The sequence below is a fragment of the Spermophilus citellus genome, assembly GCF_964194105.1.
Source record: "Spermophilus citellus genome assembly, chromosome: 2".
Taxonomy (NCBI): Eukaryota; Metazoa; Chordata; class Mammalia; order Rodentia; family Sciuridae; genus Spermophilus; species Spermophilus citellus.
The window spans coordinates 11,300,831-11,319,336 of record NC_138183.1 but is presented as its reverse complement, the minus strand read 5'-3'; the positions used below and the strand labels follow the sequence as shown (position 1 = coordinate 11,319,336).

The following is an 18,506-nucleotide window of genomic DNA, read 5'->3' as shown; positions in this document are numbered from 1 at the left end:
TGTCCATCTATATCTACAAAAAAATTAAAAATATGCAAACTATGGTAAAATATTTCAAGTGAGATTGACAGAATAAAAATTTAAAAATTAAAAACTACTTTATTAAAGAGATAACAAGGAAAAAATACAAAATACCCACAATCTTATTACCCAACTGTTAATTGTTAATACTTTGGTGTCCAATTACCTAAGTCCATTCACCACCATCATGTATTTATTCTAAAATAGAGATCATATCATATAGAAAAATTTGTCCCTTGCTTTTTTTTTTATCACTAAAAACAATTTTAGTGACGGCATGGTATCTAATTAAATTGAACTACTCTCCTATTTCTAAGTGTTTTAATTGTTTCTAACTTTTCATTCTATAAACTATGCCAATATCCTTGTACATACCATCCCTCTTTCCATACATACACACACACCTATACACACACACAACATACAAACATAACATATATATTTGAGTTTTCCTGAAAAATACATTCCCAAAAGTGGAAATAACTTTGAGATCTTAAATATATATTGCCAACTGTTTCCCAGGAATGTTGGACCATTTTATACCCTGAACAGCATGGTGTAAGTGCCCACCTTATTGCTACCAAGTGTCATCTTTAAGTTCATATGAGCAAAGCTCATGTACACTAATTACACACAGACCCACACAAATCTCACCTATGGCAATGGCGTGTATACAATTGGCCTACTCTTCTATGAGTAATATTGTGAGGTGTCAATGACTACCTTGCCAAGATCTATATTATCTCTAATCCTAAAAAAATAAAAATAAAAAATAAAATAAGGAAATCAAAGCTGCATAAGAGTAAATGGGGAACCCAAAAGCACAATGTCAAATCAGGAAGACTGGAATGCAAGCTCCACTCTGAATGAAGACTGTACTTTTATGTCATGCCACCTTGTAACTCATTTGACCTTTCAAGTGTTATCAACTTTTCTTCTACAACTTCAGGGACTGATTCTTCCTCTAGCAACACTTCTGAAAACAATAAAACCAAATTAATCTTTGGGGAAGAAAAGAAGGGTAACTATACCTAGATCTTATGGACTTTAAGAAAGAATTGTATGCTGGCATATTGTCTTCAAAAAAAAAAAAAGGAGCAAGTGGCACCAGGGTGGTCCCATGGAATGCTCACTCACAGCTGGCAGAACCACAAAATGGTATACCCACTTTAGAAAATAATTTGGCATTATCACAATAAAACTGAAGATAACATATCCTATGTTGTAGCTATTCAACTCTTAGGTATGTACACTAGAAATCTCTCTAGCCTATTTGCACCAGGAACTGGAAACAGTCCAAATGGCTACCTACAATTAAATGCATAAAAAATAGTGGTATGATAATATAAAGCACTATATAGCAAAGAAAATAAATTGCAACTATAAGCAACAGCATTGCTGTATCTCAAGAGTTAAGCAAAGAAATAGACTGAAAATAACAACTCCAATTTGCATAATGCAACTCTTACAACGGTTCAAAACTGAAGCTATGCTATTTTATTTAGGGATGAATATATAGGTGAAAATGTAACATTAGGATGCTTGCAATTTCTAAACTTAGATGGTGATCACATGGGTATTTGCTGTATAGTTATTCATGTTTTCTTATATGTATATATACATATGTGTTTATCTATTTAAATTCAACGCCTTTTTCAGTTAGCAAGTTATATATTGCAATTTACAAAAGAAAGGCTCAGGGTTATAATTAAACATATGCACAGTAGGTATAATATTTTTAAAAAAAAAACTTATCAAGCACTTGCTTTGTTTGATCTTTACAATAATATTTTGAATTAGTATCATCCTCAGTTTACCACTGAAGTAACTGAGATAAAGGACACATGATAAATAAGTATATAAGTACAGGGGACTCTCTGAAGTTAAATTCTCTACTCAAATAAAATGACCCAGAATTATAACTATTGAAAGATTCTAAACTAATATTTCTCCAAAACTGGTGTCCAAAATGGCAAACTCTGCAGGAATAACAGTAAAAATCCTAGTTCAATAGGAAACATTACACTAGCAAACATACAAACTTTCAACTTTTTTTTTTGGCTTAGAGTTTTTATATTTACAGTACCTTTTTGTTTTATACATCCTGATGACTTCCCATTTTCCTATGAAAAAAAAAATTTTTAAAGAAGGAAGGAAGAGAGGGAGGGAGGGAAGGAGGGAGGGAGGGAGGGAGAAGTGGAGGGAGGAAGGGAGGAAGAGAGGAAACCAGCCATGGTAGGAGCGCAGACAACAAAGTACAGGATACTGAATTTCACCCAACTTCTTTCTCTACTACATTTTAAAAATAAATATTTTAAAAAACATCAAGTTTACAGAAAAACATTTTTTGCTGCATTTGGGGCTCATTAGTACACATAAAGAGCTAGTTAAAATACCAGAATAAATAAATGAACAGTAGGACAACTGACCCCACATACAAAGCTCCACCTACTTTACTTCAAAGGCATTTGAAATAGAATGGGTTAGAAAACATAAATGATGCCTCCCTGAATAAATTTTTTAATAAATTTTGCTTTGTATCATAGATAAGGGATTAGATACCCCCATGTGGGAGTCTAACACTGGTGAACTGAGTTGAAGGACAATAATTACCCTTAGTTTTTCCTGAAACTATTGCTAGTTTCAAGTCCTATGAACAAGAAATTAAAACACACACACACACACACACACCTATTCAATTTCCATTGCATGCTACAACAGAGGGACTTAATTTTCTTTACAATATTTAAAAATTCCATAAGTCTTGTCAAAGTTTCTAGATACATTTTTTCTACTCATAATGTAATATATTTCAAAATCAAAATTATAATGCTATCTAACTTTATGTTACATCATTTTTTGCATTTTATAATACAATTCGTGCTACTTAATAATTACTTAAAGATGTAAATATACAAAGGGAAATATAGAAAGGAAAAATAAACATATTACTTCCCACTTGACTCAACAAAGAGTTTGATATTGTTTCCATACTTTTAGGTTCATTGTTTTCTAACACTAATAAGTATCCTTCATTGTAAAGAATCAGGTAGTAGCTCAGTTAAGATTAAAAAAATAATTGAGTATTTTTTCATGAAACAAAAATACCAAGATAATTAACTGAATGTCCTATAACAACTGCATTTTCATAAAGAATATAAATCTCAGCTAGAAATTTTTTTCAGATCACTAAGAGCTTCTTCCCTTATAAGTCAACCTCATACAAATAAATTACACAGTCAAAAACATTCTCAGGAAAGACTGTCTCATAATATGTAAAGATGCTTACAATTTAATAACTGAAAAGGCTCGTTAATAAAATTACACCTACAACATAATCCCAACTTGATGAATGGAACACCCTCATCATTATTAGTGGTGGGATGATAGATTTCTTACTTTTCTTTAGTTTTTCTAAAATCCTTTAACAAGCATGTATATCTTCAAAATCTCAAAAAATAACATCACAAAAATACACTCATAATTGATAGTTAGAATTCCAGGATCTTCAAACTTCAAATAGCATAATTATTCTTCTGTAGAGATTTATGCCATTACTTCAGTCTTCTAGGAGGGAGAGATGATGGGGTTCATACTTCTCAAACTGATCACTGAAAGGACCAAACACATTCAGACTCCTTATGTATTCACAAACCAATCTTGCTCTTAAATAAGTCTGTAGCTCAGATGCAAAGGGCAATTTTAGGCTTAAAAAAAAAAGGGGGGGGGGACTAAGGAAGGCATACTCTGAGTCATTTTCTTTTCTACCTTCTACCCAATCAAAAAGACAAGGCTGAGATAGATGCCTAGTGCTTGTTAGAGCTGTTGAAACAAAGTTGATTTGCAGAGAAATCCAGGAAACCTTGTTGACACTCAAACTTGACCAAATAACACCAAATAACCTCGCCTGCAGAATGTTTTTCTGTCTCCCAAAAAGGGTCCCTCATGTGGAACCCTTAGACACTTTGTCCCAAAAGGCAGGTTCAATTTTACTGGTTTTCTATTCAAATACACCCTGTATCAGATTTAAACAGAATGGATGATTTTCTTTACTCTGTAATCACATGGTTGGATTGTTCACGTAGATTTCAATGATGCTAGAAAAAAGGGAACAGAACTCTTTGATGTCAAATGAGGGCTACAGAATCTTTTTTTTTTAATTTTTATTATTAGTTGTTCAAAGGCTACAGAGTCTTAAAAAACATTAGTTTCAGGTGACCTTGGTCTTATTCTCCTGAGCTGGAAGACTCTTGCCATAATTTGGATAAAACTCTGGATTAGGGATCAGGAGACTGACATAAGCCGGCCAAAGAACTTGGGACAAAGTCTTCTTATCTCATTTTTATTATTTATAGAATGAGGATAAACTATAGTAATTACTTCTAAAAAGTCACCTCTGAGCTACTCCTATAAAGGCAAACTACCCATCATGGCTATTATAACTAGACAGACAGCAGACTAATAGAACAACCATATGAAACTCATAATGGTTGCTTTGGTGGCAAGAAAATAACATATAGGCTTTGGTTGGACTTCAGATTCCAAAACAGATTCCTTCACTTTCTCCTTATAGATTTCCTTATAGATCTGTGTCCTTCTCTGTCTCAACCCTGGTATTTCTCTAATGGAGGTCATTTCATGAATTGCTACATGAATACAAGAGAATTCTGTAAACCACCTGGAATATTAAATAAATCCTGATACATGTTATCCCCCCCACCCACCCCCACACACATACTCTACTACACCCTCTCTAATGAGTTGTCCAGACTCAGTCTATCTATCTTCAAAATGCCACAACATTAGTCATCAGCAGTGGTCACAAGAGACAGCAAGATGAGCCATTTGGGGAAGGAAAACAAAAACAAAACAGACTGCACTCATGAAGTTCCTAGGGGGTTTCACTTGCTTCTCTGCACTTAGCTTCATAAGCATTAAGAAAAGGAAGTACTCTGCTTTCAAAACAAAGCAAGGAAATGCCATGTCTTTCATTTACCTGTAACTCATGCAATCTCAAAAAATGAAAAATTTTTGCTAGCCAAATTTAGGAGTTTCAAATACCTCACTATCCCAAGCTCAGATTGCTTGAGGGGAGGCTGAGCCAACATGGTTTCCTCTGACATGGACCAGAAGGAGAAAAAGAGCTTCCTCCCACAGCAGATGGCCTGAGGCTGGCTGTTGGTGTCAATCCAGTGCTGTTCCTTCGGAAGACACACCTGCCCTTCTGACTGTCCAGCTTCCCAGTCCTCAAAACTACCTCCTACAGCAGGCCACTGGGAGAACAGGGCCAGTTTTATTTCCCTTTCTTCTCTTCAAAGGTGATTTTCTTTAAACTGTACAGCTTGTTACTGTTGTTAAGTCGTGACTCCCCAGAGGATTGTGTTTCTAAGTATGAAGGCATCTGTATGGCAATAAAACATACAATGTTCTTCAACCATTTCATTTTTTTAATTAAGAAAAAAAGTTACAACCTTCCACAAAGCAATGTTCTGAGGAGCACCCCATACACATAATACAGTACTTTCTGAGCTCCTCGGGGGCTCAGAAAATGTCCTGGCCTAGTAAACCAGGGCCACCCAAGGCCACTTCACGGTTTGGCTTCTGACAGCCGCCATGTCCCAGGACCCACACGGGTGAAACTGTAAGTCTGCCATAGCAGTAGACCTCCTCCTAACTGATCATCCAGAAAGGAACAACAACATAATACCCATCTTACTTTTAAGGAAAAGAATTAAAAATAAACCAAAACAGCTTCAGAGAAATAGAAACCCTCGAAAGGCAGAGGGAAGTCCTCTGTTAAATAGACTGAGAAATCCATGTTTCAAGAATGGCATTTCAGGCAATAGGAAGAAAGGCTGATTTCTCCCAGAGGGGCCCCAGCTTTGATGCCCAAGCTGCCCTCAAACATCAGGCTGTGCATTTTTGTATAGCAGGGTACCCTCGGGCAAGACAACCATAAATAGCTTAAAACAAGAATAGGAGATTCCATCTGTTTCTGGAATATTTCAACAACACCTGCTTTCAAGGTAAAAATCTGGGAGCTGTCCCCACAGCCTTCCTCTCCAACTCCCTCCCCCACCCCTAAACACTTATTTTAAACTAAAGCAGCTCACACACAATCTAAAAGGGCTTCTGCCTCCGCACCTGCCTGAGGAGACGGAGCCCTTTGATTTTTCTCTGAACTGTATGTGTTGGTTTAAAAACACTGGAACAGTTAGAGAAGGAAGCCGGAATTCTTAAACCCAGACTCTTTATTACTTCTAGCTTCTTTTTCTGTGTGTGAAAACTGAACTTTTCTATGTTTAGAGTAAAAATGAGCTCAACACAGCCAAAAAAGGATGCAATGTTTGTTCCTGCCACTAGGCCAGAAAGAGCACTGGAGTAAGAAGATTCTCATTGAAAACATTCAGTTTAAACAGATGTTTGTATGCCAGCTAGCCTGGAAAGAAGGACAATCACTCTTCAACAGGGGCCCAAGAAACTGTTTTTTAAAAGACAAACAGAAACTGAAGTTGAAGTTTGAAAACTCCTATGTAAATCAGATGCTACTCTCAAACTGATGTGCAACAATCAATAATAACCAGAAAAACAATAACCAGGAATACCCAAGCACCTGTCCCAAACCATTCAATGGCATTCCAATTTGCTATGAGATAAATCTAAAATTTAGGTATGCCCACACCAGCACTCTCACAATATGACCAAAGACTTCTGTGGTACCATCTTTTGCTTCACCCTGACTAGCATTCACAGGATTCTTTCATTTCTTTCTTTCTTTCATTCCTCAGGGACTTTGCATATCACCTCTCATTAAATAGAGTGTTTCTCCCATGCACCTCAGGCAATTGTTCATTCATTCTGTTTGAGCCAGTTTAACTGGATCCCACCAGCAATATATCCCCGATTTGATTTGCCAACTAGAGATGAACACTGCCTAATCTGTGACCCCAAAGAACCATACATGTGCTCATATATTTTCTTAAAATATTTTTTAGTTGTACATGGACACAATATCTTTATTTTGTTTATTCATTTTTTTTTAAATGTGGCACTGAGGATCAAACTCAGTGCCTCATATATGCGAGGCAAGAGCTCTGCCACTGAGCCACAACCCCAGCCCACTCATATATTTTTTAACACATATCACACTATATTTTAATTACTTATTTACATATTCTCTTCCCAAATATTGAGTACCTCCCAACACAGTAAGGATAGCAAAAGTAAAATGGTAGTTGGACATCAAAAAACCATATCTGAGAATAGTATACCTGGAGGTATATTTGATTGTAGATTTGTAAATGACAGAAAGTCCTTACTATTGTTCATAAATGACAAAAAGTACTTATTGTTTTCATTTTGTAATATCAAGTTCAGTCATCAAAACCTTGGATGACCATGGGCATCCAAAAGGTCTTCCAGTGGGAAGCTGGGGATAAATCTTTGTGTCTATTTAATGGGACTTAAAATAAATAAAGGCCAAAGACCAAGTACTGCCTATTCCAGGTATGTATTAGGTACTCAGATACTTCTGAATTGAATAAAAATTTTAAAAGTTAAACTAAAAAAATTTAGGTAACACCTTAGTGAAAACACTTTTTTTTTCCCCAAAATACATAATAGGTTCCAAACAGCTTCATTTGGTTGAAAACTCAGGTTTTCCCAAGAGCTTAAATAAGATCTATATGGATAATGGAGAAAATTGTAGAACACAACTATATATAATGTTTCTTTATAAAGAAATCTGATTATTGTATGACACATCTTTCATAACTCCCAAACAACAACTTTATGACTTTGAACTCTTATGCTCCTTCTATTGACCCCAAACCAAAAACTGGCTAGAAATAGCAGATAGCTAGATATCTCAGATATCAGATTTGGCCTTGATGAAGTATGTGTCATTTGAGCAAATTGGAAGCCATGAAAAAAATTCCAATTGTAAATCATTTTATTTTATTAACTGAAAGACTTCTGAGCTAAATGTGTGTAACATCTGAAAAGGTTAACATGCTCTCACTTTCCTAGGCTTATCATGAAGAACAAGTAACTTACCCATACCTACTATTGTCCTAGTTGGTGTTTTTAATTTAGTATTAACTATCATCTAGCAACTCATTAATAATATTATGATGAATCTCAAGGAGAAGTAAAAATCCTTTACTGGCAGGAACTAGTCAACCATGGCAGAAAATAATGCATTTGACTCTTTTTTTTCTCATTTTTTTGAAATTAATTTTTTATTTATATATGACAGTGGAATGCATTACAATTCTTATTACACATGTAGAGCACAAATTTTTCATATCTCTGGTCATACCAATTCGTGTCTTCATACATGTACTTTGGATAATGATGTTCATCACATTACACCATCATTTCTAACCCCATGCCCCTCCTTCCCCCCCCACCCCTCTGCCCTATCTAGAGTTTTGTCTATTCCTCCCATGCTCCCCCCTCCCTACTCCACTATGAATCAGCCTCGTTATATCAGAGAAAATATGAAAAAAAAGTTCATCATCACTAGCAATTAGAGAAATGCAAATCAAAACTACTCTAAGATCTCATCTCATTCCAGTCAAAATGGCAGCTATTATGAATAAAAACAATAATAAGTGTTGGCAAGGATGTGGGGGAAAAGGTACCCTAGTACAGTGCTGGTAGACTGCAAATTGATTGAGTACCCTGAGTTCAATCCTCTGCAAATTGGTGCAGTATGGAGATTCTTTGGAAAATTGGGAATGGAACTACCATTTGACCCAGCTATCCCTCTCCTAGTTCTATACTCAAAGGACTTAAGAACAGCATACTACAGGGACACAGCCACATCAATGTTTATAACAGCTCAATTCACAATAGCTAAACTGTGGAACCAATCTAGATGCCCTTAAGTAGATGAATGGATTTTTTAAAAATGTGGCATATATACACACAATGGAATATTATTCAGCAATAAAAGAGAATAAAATCATGATATTTTCAGGTAAATGAATGGAGTTAGAGAAGATAATGCTAAGTGAAGTTAGCCAATCCCAAAAAACCATAGCCAAATGCATTTGGCTTTTATTGGTATTTGTATTAATGCAACTTGTTTATAATCTAATACAACTACATTGCTTTCAAGGTTTTTTGTTTTAAATAAATGGGATTTACTCCTTCATCCAGTGCCTACCATGGGCCAGATATTCTTTGATAACCTTTGATACATTTGTGGGAAAAAAAAGATAAAAATTCTCAACCTTTATAAAGTTTGCAGTCTGGTGGGGAGAGACAGAAAATAAAAATAAACCTAATAAATAAGTTACATGTATAAAAGATGTCAAAGAACCTTTCACTGTGAAATTTAAGTTTAAATTGTATAATATAAGCAAGGCACGGTGGCACAAGCCTGGAATCCCAGTGACTCAGGAGGCTGAGACAGAACAATCTCAAGTTCAAAGTCAGCTTCAGCAGCAGCAAGGTGCTAAGCAACTCAGTGAGACTCTGTCTCTAAGTAAAATATAAAACAGGGCTGGGAATGTGGCTCAGTGGTCGAATACTCCTGAGTTCAATTCCCGGTACCTCCCCCCAAAATTATATTACAAATAACCTAATGCTTTATGGACATAATGTCTGCCACTCAACACTGGACCTCCCTGCAAAATTCAAAGGTGCACTTCTTCTAACTAGTATAAAATGAGTTTCGTGGTATGAACCATGCTTCTGCCAATAACTAAATTTCATTTCTCCTCTTTGAAATAAATATCCCTTGAGGCCCATATTTTCATTCAGAGACTTTAGCACCCTATCCTTCCATTCTCTGTACATCTCCCTTTCTCTGAATATCAGGCGCATAGTCGCTTGGTTAAACACTACTCTAAGTGCTAGAAATACAGAACTAAGACATGGTCTTTACCAGAAAGAGCTGATTATCCAATAGACACAAAAGACACAGGAAGATGACAGCATGAGTGTGTAACTGAGGTCATGAGTGTGTAACTCTGGTCCTTGTGCCCAGAGGAGAGAATTCCATGGTCTCTAACTGGGGAAGATTGCTCTCAGAGAACGGGTAGACCTGTGAAGGCAGAGAAGATATAGTGATTCATAGGGGACATGAAGTACATAAGCCTGGGAGAGCAGGAAGGGAATAAGTAAGTCCAAGAAGCTAAATTTGGGGAAGCAGAGGCGGATTTTGCATACACGCCACTACGGGGAGCTACATCCCTCATGAAGAGAATGGAAATCAAACTAGAGGTGGCTTATGCACAGATATGAGCTGTGCCACTGGGCACATTGTGAAGCATGACTGGCTCTCGAGGCACAGGTTAAGAAAATAAAAAGTATCTGAAGAAATCAGGGAGACCAAACAACAAAAGACAAAGCTAATAATCTCACCAGTCCCAAACTGTGCCCTCAGTCTCTGGGCAGATCTCAGTAGTTCCCCCACTAGACAAGCCACCAACAGCTGAACTTAACTATGTTCCCAAACCAAACAGGGAAAGTGTTTGACTCAGGCTATGGCTAAATAAACGAGAATTTTTTCCCCATGATGTTAAATACACACAAAGTGCATGTTCCAAAACTCATGTTTTATTTCTAGTGCCAACCACTATTTTTTGGCACTATAAAGTCAACAATAAAAAGACACTATGTCTTGATATCATCCTACATATTATACATAGCATGCTGTTGTGTAATCATCCATCTCCCTGCTAGTCTGGGAACTCCTCAAGGGCAGGAACTAGCTAATAGTAGGCATTCAGTTAAGGGTTGACAAACAAATAAATGAATTAAGCCACCAATTTTTTCTCCATAGTTCTAACTGAGTATAACAGGACCTATTGCTACTATTTTTCATTCTAAATGATGATAGCATGAAGGTTGCTCAACTGGCCTCTCACAAACACCAATTCTACAACCCAAAATATAGGCACATAAAATCAAACTTCAGAATCAGATGAGGGCAATTTTAAATTTATTTTTATTTTTTATTTATTTGTTTGCTTGTTTATTAGTAGTACTGAGAACAGAATACAGGGCCTTATGTGTGCTCAGCACACACTACCATTGAGCTATACTCTCAGTCTATTAAATTTAAATTTTTGAACAGTTTTTCACTTCAGACATTCACTGAGTCAATGTGATCATGCGCGCGTGCGCGCACACACACACACACACTCCAATTTAGAAAGAAACAAACGTTGTAGCTCAAAATATTATGAGGGAATAACACTTTTGCAAAACTTCAAGAAATCAGGTTAAGCCCTCATCTCCCTCATATGAACCATATAAAAGCAGTGTCCTGGCCATGGCTGGAAAACAACAGACAAAAATGGAAGAGAAAAAAAAAAATTTTTTTTTTAAGAGAGAGTGAGAGAGGAGAGGGAGGAGAGAGAGAGAGAGAGAGAATTTTTAATATTTATTTTCTAGTTCTCGGCGGACACAACATCTTTGTTGGTATGTGGTGCTGAGGATCGAACCCGGGCCGCACGCATGCCAGGCAAGCACGCTACCGCTTGAGCCACATCCCCAGCCCGAGAAAAATTCTTTAAAAAGAAAAAAAATCACCATTATTGTCAAATTGCAAAGTATATGATCACCGACATCCAAGTTGAGTCCTTTGGGCAGGTAGCACTGGGCCTGGGCTACAAAGACAAAGGCAGACTTGAGAACAGCTGCACTCAGGTTCTGCCTACTTCCTGATGGCTTTCCAGCACTTTGTCTCCAGTGCCCAGATTATGAATGCTATGCTTGGTGCAGAAAAGAGTTGACCTCACTGATAAAGAATGATAATAAGATTGGTACAGAGAAATGCTAACACACAGCAATCCAGATTGACAGTGAGCAAAGGAGCTTCAAAAGATAGCCCCTCTTGTCCTAAGGCATGTGGTTGTATGGGTCTGGAGGACAGGAAAGCGGGGGTGTTCTTTTCTTGGTGAGAAGATGAAGGAAGTGCAGAGACTAGTACAGCAAAGAACTACCCTTTCTGGAATCCATAGAGGTCTGGCCTTTTATCCCCAGGCCCAGGGCCAAGGCCAAGCCTGGGACCCGGATTTTGTCATGGGCGCCTCCCTGCTGCCTAGCCTGGGCTGCTCCACATGAGCAGAGAGAGACAGGAGGCAGGCCCCTCTGACACCTACTAAACCAGGGCAGATGGAGTAGAGAGTGTGTGGGATGCTTTTACCTCCCCCTCAGGAGGCGCCCAGCAGGAGCCCACAGAGCCAACAGCTCAAAAATCAAATTTCCACACATCCTCCAACCCCAGAACATGCTAACCCCTTGGCAGGAGGAAACAGAGCATTAAGCAAGTGTAGCTCTGGTGTATGAAGGGAATTTCGGAAGTCCTAAAGAAGCCTTCTCACAGGAATCTGTACTTTTTAAAAACCACTACAGAGGTAGCCAAGTTGGGAAACGTTGTTCATTCGTTGACCCAAAGGGGGCAAGGGTGTTGCTTAGAGGAGGACACAACCCATATCTGCAAGACGTCCCAAGCTGCAGACGCATACTTTATTAATAATCTTACATACACAAAATGTCCACAGGAAAGCCTAACAGGCTAATTTCTGACAGCTCCAGATAACAGCAGGAAAAACTGAAGTCAGTCGGACTCTCCAGCTTCCACATGCTACACAGGAGAAATGAGCCCTTCCCACCCAAGGGATGTGATACAAATAAATAAATGCAATTATCTGCAAAACTCCAAGTGCAAAAAACACTGCAAAGTCCTTCTCCCCAAGTGCAGTGACTTGTAGGAAACAGATAGGAAAATAAAAAGAACAGCTGGAAAACTTAATTACAGAAGAACAACGCAAAAGCTGACATTGTTTTGCAGAAATACCAATGGTCAAAGCATTTCTCTCTTACCTTAAGATATAGAAGCAGCCTTTCTCTCTTACCTTAAGATACAGAAGCAGCTCTTGGCTCCTGAAGATAAGCGGCAGAATCCAAATCTCTGTTTGCTGTCAATGTCAGTGAGCACAAATGTGAAGTTCTGGCCAACTTGGCTAACTGTGAGGCTGCAGCAATGTCAGAACAAAGGAAGAGATGAACGTGCAGTAAGTTTCTTGATAAAGTATCTAATCACAACAAGTCAATGAACCTAGAACATTTCCTCTCTCACTGGAAAATTTTATAAATGAACTTAAAATTTACACATTTCAAGGGAATAGACTGTAAGCTAATTTAAAAAAAAAAAGAAAAAGACAGCAGTTTGGTCTAGTGACCACCCCAAATCAAAATCATCAGCACTCTTGTACCAGTAGCATTCAGGCCATCAATTCCAAAACATGAACTCTATCTACTTCATTTTACAGATGAACAAAGAGCTGGGAAAGTCACTGCCTAAGGTACCAGCTGATTCAGAGCAAGGCTTAAAATCCAGCTTTTTGCCCCTTACCAGATGGTACCTTAGGCAGTGACTTTCTACTAGTCTACCAACTGTTAACAATGCTCACCTAACAACTCTAGTTCAGAAACTAACAGTGACTGCAGCAGCAGAATTTAAGTGACTTCTATATGCAGCCATAGTTAGATATTTAATATATACCATCTCATTTACTCTCACAACAGCCTTGGAATTTCAGTGATATTCCCATTTTATAGAAAAGGACACTAAAGGGCAGAACAGGTAGGGAACTGAATCAGGTTCAAACTTGAAAATGCCAGCTACTAAGAGGAGCTGGCATTAAAACTAAAAAGAAAAGAGGGCAGGGTTAGGTGTTACTTTCCTAAATTCATGCCTCTTTTATAATTTCTGAATTTATGAGAAACTTATTTCATGTTTTATAGGACAGAAACACCAAAATTTTTTAATAAGATGCCTTTAGCACAAGAATTAAAACCAAGAATCAACAAATGGGATGGATTCAAACTAAAAAGTTTTTTCTCAGCAAGAGAAATAATATGTGAGGTGAATAAGGAGAACAGATTTTTACCCTGGAAAACAAGAGGATATACAATCAATCAACAAATAAACGAGGGGCTGGGGTTGTGGCTCAGGGGTAGAGCAATTGTCTACCATGCGTGAGGCTCTGGGTTCGATCCTCAGCACCACATAAAAATAAAATAAAGAGATTGTGTCCATCTATAACTAAAAAATAAATATTTAAAAAACCCCAAATATACGAAAAAATGCTCATCATCTCTAGTAATCAGAGAAATGAAAATCAAAACTATTCTAAGATACCATCTCACTCCAGTAAGAATGGCAGCCATTATGAAGACAAACAACAACAAGCTGGCAAGGATGCCAGGGAAAAAGATACACTCATACATTGCTGGTTGGACTGCAAATTGGTGCAGCCAATTTGGAAAGCAGTATGGAGATTCCTTGAAAAGCTGGGAATGGAATCACCATTTGACCCAGCTATTCCTCTTCTCGGACTATACCCAAAGGACCTAAAAACAGCATACTTCAGGTACACAGCCACATCAATGTTTATAGCAGCACAATTCATAATAGCTAAACTCTGGAGCCAAACTAGATGCCCTTCAATGGATGAATGGATTTAAAAATGTGGCATTTATACACAATGGAATATTACTCAGCACTAAAAAATAATAAGATCATGGCATTTGCAGGGAAATGGATGGCATTAGAGCAGATTATGCTAAGGGAAGTTAGCCAATCCCAAAACACAAATACCGAATGTCTTCTCTGATATAAGGGGGGTGACTCAAAATGGGGTAGGGAGGAAGAGCATGGGAAGAAGATTACCTCTAGATAAGGAAGAGGGATGGGAGGGAAAGGGAGGGATAAGTGGAATTGCATGGATGGTGGAAGGAGACCCTCATCATTGTACAAAATACATGTATGAAGATGTGAATTTGGTTTCAACATATCTTATATACAGAGATATGATAAACTGTGGTATAAAAGTGTATTAAGAATTATAATGCAAATAATATAATAATAATAGAGCTCATGAAAAAAAAATTAAAAAGAAACACCAAAATTTTAAGCATTGCAAAATGCTTTTTAAGAAATGGAAGCAATGTTTGAAGCAAAGACATTAAAGAAAAAAGCTAAAAAATTCCTGCAAAGCAAAAAAGTAGCAAATAATACTTAGAAGCAATAGAAGATAAAAATTGTAAAGCATATTACTAATTAGATTAGTCTAGAAACTTTTTTAAAAGCTGCAAAGTGTTTTAAAATCCACTATTTAAAAATCAGTCTACCAGGTACCTTGCATTGGACTTCTTTTTTTTTTTTAATGTAAGCATTCCAAATTTTAATGCATAAATTTACAGTAATATTCTAGAATTTGACATTGAAATTATTCAAAGGGACTCATCAACTCATATATATCACATTGTATTTTACAAAAAAACCCTCAAATTGGTAAAATATTCAAATTGATGCTATCACCTATAATTTACTTTACAAATTGTTAGTGGCAATGAAAAACCATTGCTTCCCCATACCTCTTCCCAAGGCAGAATTATTATTGAGTCTCTGGATATTATATGAATTAAATTTTCAAATATGGGGAAGACTTTCTTTCCAAAATTTCCTTATGCAAGTTACATAAGAAAATTAAAGGGATTTTCAAGGTATCCCAGTACAAAGGTCAAGGACCCTGCCTAGTTATACTTAAGGAAACAATTGCATCCATTGGCGAGTGGTTAGAGTATGGGAAAATAATTCAGAAAGTGTTCCGCTGTCCTTATTTAATTAGGAAAGTGAACACAAACAAGGTGGCAATTTTAAAACAAGGTAGTAATAAAATTGGTGTAAGTAATCCCATCACTACACCTTATACAGCCAGGAGAAGGAACACATTTCTATAAAAGTTATAGAGCTGTCAAGGGGACACCAAATGCTACCTTCTTATGGCTGTTATGTTTTATCTATAAAGCTTGGATACTGTGTTACTATGGTGATTTAATACTATGTTTTAAAGGGGGATTATATGATTAATTTTAACAAGGTTGAGAACTGAAGATGTGTGAGAAACAGGATTCTAGCTCACATAATTAAAGAGATTGGGGAGGAACATGGGCCTCAATGGAGGAGGGGAAAACCTGTTTTATTGAAATATTTAAAGCAACAGGTCTGAATGAGTCTGAGTCGCAAAAAAGGTTGTGCTTTGCAAAATACTACTATGTAATCATATCAAATATGACTGTTCATTATTTTAATTCAGGGTTTGAATTCACTTGAAAAATGTTTAAAATAAATACTGAGAAGCATCCTAAAAGAGAAAGTTATTGACAGGACTTGATGAAAAGAAAACACGCAGGATCTCTAAGAAAAGGACACAGAATGAACACGACTTGTGAATTTGGTGTCATTAATTTCCTATTATCTTTTCACTACCATTAAAAATGCTGGAAAATGTGTTTAGCTACACTGTAGGCTCAAAGAAAAACTCATTACTCATTTATTTGGTTTAGAACCCAAGTCAATCACTGGTAACTGGGCCTTAATTTAATGAGTTATTTAAACCAGTAAGTGCCTCAGTTTCTTCACCTGGAATAAGCATGAGAAACTACCACCCAACCCAAAGAATGTTTTGGGAATCAGTGGAATTAGCATTTGCATAAAGATCAGTCCTTAGTAAGAATAATTAATAAAAGGGAGGCAAAACTATTAAACAAATCAAAACGTATGATACACATTAAAATCATACACTTGCATAGAATCTTCCTGACTCAGCTTTTCAATACTTAAAAATGGAAGTAGTAATTTGGCCTTATTTCTCTTATGTCAGTTGATTTTATCAGTAAGGGTAGTCCTCTGGGGACCAAGTAATTCAAATCTGCATTCAAATGAAATAGTCTTGGGGGCAGGGGGCACAGCTTATAAGGAGACAACATATTTTCAATTGATTCACCTTTTTAATTCATAATAATGAGAAGTACAAGGTATCAAAAGTTCAAAGCCAGATGACTATAAAATATCTCTCCCTTGGACAGTTTCCAATAAAATAAAAATCTGTTGGGGCAGTCAGAGTTTAACTTTCAGGGTTCTGAATTTCCAAGGAACTCATCATTCATTCTTTCCACTTGTTGAGGTCATCTATAGGAGTGCTCACTATCATTCACAAAATCACTAGGGAAGGGATCTGTTTCCTTAAAGGTTGCAGTTTCCAGGTTTCTCTCCAGTGGGAACCCACAATTTCTATAAGAATCAGGGATTTCACAGTAATCAAAGCAGAAGGAATCCTAGGAAACCATCTCATTCAAATCTCTCATTTTACAGATGGGAAAACTGAGGCTTAGGATTTGTTTTGGAAGTAATCAGGGCTAGAACAAAAATCCAAACCAACTTCTGGTTCAATGTCCTTTCCATCTGCCATGCTGTACTAAACACAATTAAATGCCTCCTTGAGACGTTTCACCTGAGTTTAAGGAACTGAAGTATGTGAAGAACACAGTTGTCTTAGCGAATGGATTATACTTCTTGTTAAGCTACAGAAACCAAATTGGAATATCTCCAGAAATAAACCCAATAGATCAGGGTCAGGATCACCCTACTATACTTTCAGTTTAGTTATCCATTTTCAGACTGAGCTACAACTACACTGGGCACTGTAACAATAAAAGGGAGGCAAAACTATTACCAACGAATCAGTATATAACAGTTAACAATATAAACAGTCCATGCCTTCAGAGAGCTTAGTATTTGGTTGGAGAGAAATAATAAACAAGTATACCAAAAATCATACAGTTTGTGATAGTATTATGAAATTCAAGGTGCATCAAAGAGGAAAACACAGAGGAGGAGAGGACTAAGAGAATGTGGTCTGTCAGAGCAGGTTTTAAGGGATGACAATAATGAACTAAATACAAAAGGGATGGAGCAGCCATTCAGAAAGCAAGGGCCTGAGTGCTTCAGATGAATAAAAGAGCTGTGCAAACATTCTGGATGCTGGAAGGAGCCAGGCATGTTGCAGGAATTAAGATGGTACCAGTAGAGCTAATGCACAGAAAATTAAAGAAAAAAAAAGCAGCATTATATGAAGCTGATACATAGAGCAAACACCAGAGGATGCAGAGTGCCTCATAGGTCATGGTAAATAATTAGGACTTTTTTGGTTTTTTTTTTTTTCTTTGGTAAAGGTAATGGAAAGCCATCAAATAGTTTCAATCAAGAGAAAAACAGTCTGGTTTATAGTTTCAAAAATTTTATCCAACTATCAGATGGAGAACAGTTTGGAAGAAAGCACAAGTCAGAGCAGAGGTAATAATCAGGAGCCTATTGCAGTAGTCCAGGTAACATTAACTCTCATGCAGGGGGAAAAGAGATGGAGACGGGTAGAGACTTCAAGTTATAATCAGCAAGTAGTAATGAAAGGCTTGCTGAAAACTAAGAAGCAAAGAGGCAGAATATTACCATTCAATAATAGGAAAGACTTAAGTTTTGGGGGGAGATCCAAGAGTTCCATTTGAGATATGTTAAGTCTGAGAAGCCTGTAAAACATCTACATAGAAATGTCAAGTACAGAGTTGAACATACTACATAGGAAATCAGAGGAAACGTTTGGATTGGAGCTATAAATTTG

General features: G+C 36.9%; 1 protein-coding gene across 9 annotated transcripts in view; it reads right to left on the bottom strand.

The window, feature by feature from the left end:
- Positions 1-18,506, bottom strand: part of DENND1A (DENN domain containing 1A) — a 521,188-nt gene that overhangs the window by 342,085 nt on the left and 160,597 nt on the right. For 7 of the 9 annotated variants that reach the window (XM_081282502.1, XM_081282504.1, XM_081282503.1 and 4 more), the window contains one exon: positions 12,897-13,016. In XM_081282502.1, coding sequence (XP_081138628.1) covers positions 12,897-13,016 — 120 coding nt within the window. Of the gene's footprint in view, positions 1-2,107; positions 2,145-12,896; positions 13,017-18,506 lie in introns of all 9 variants that reach the window. The other 2 variants (XM_081282507.1, XM_081282506.1) reach the window with 1 other exon arrangement.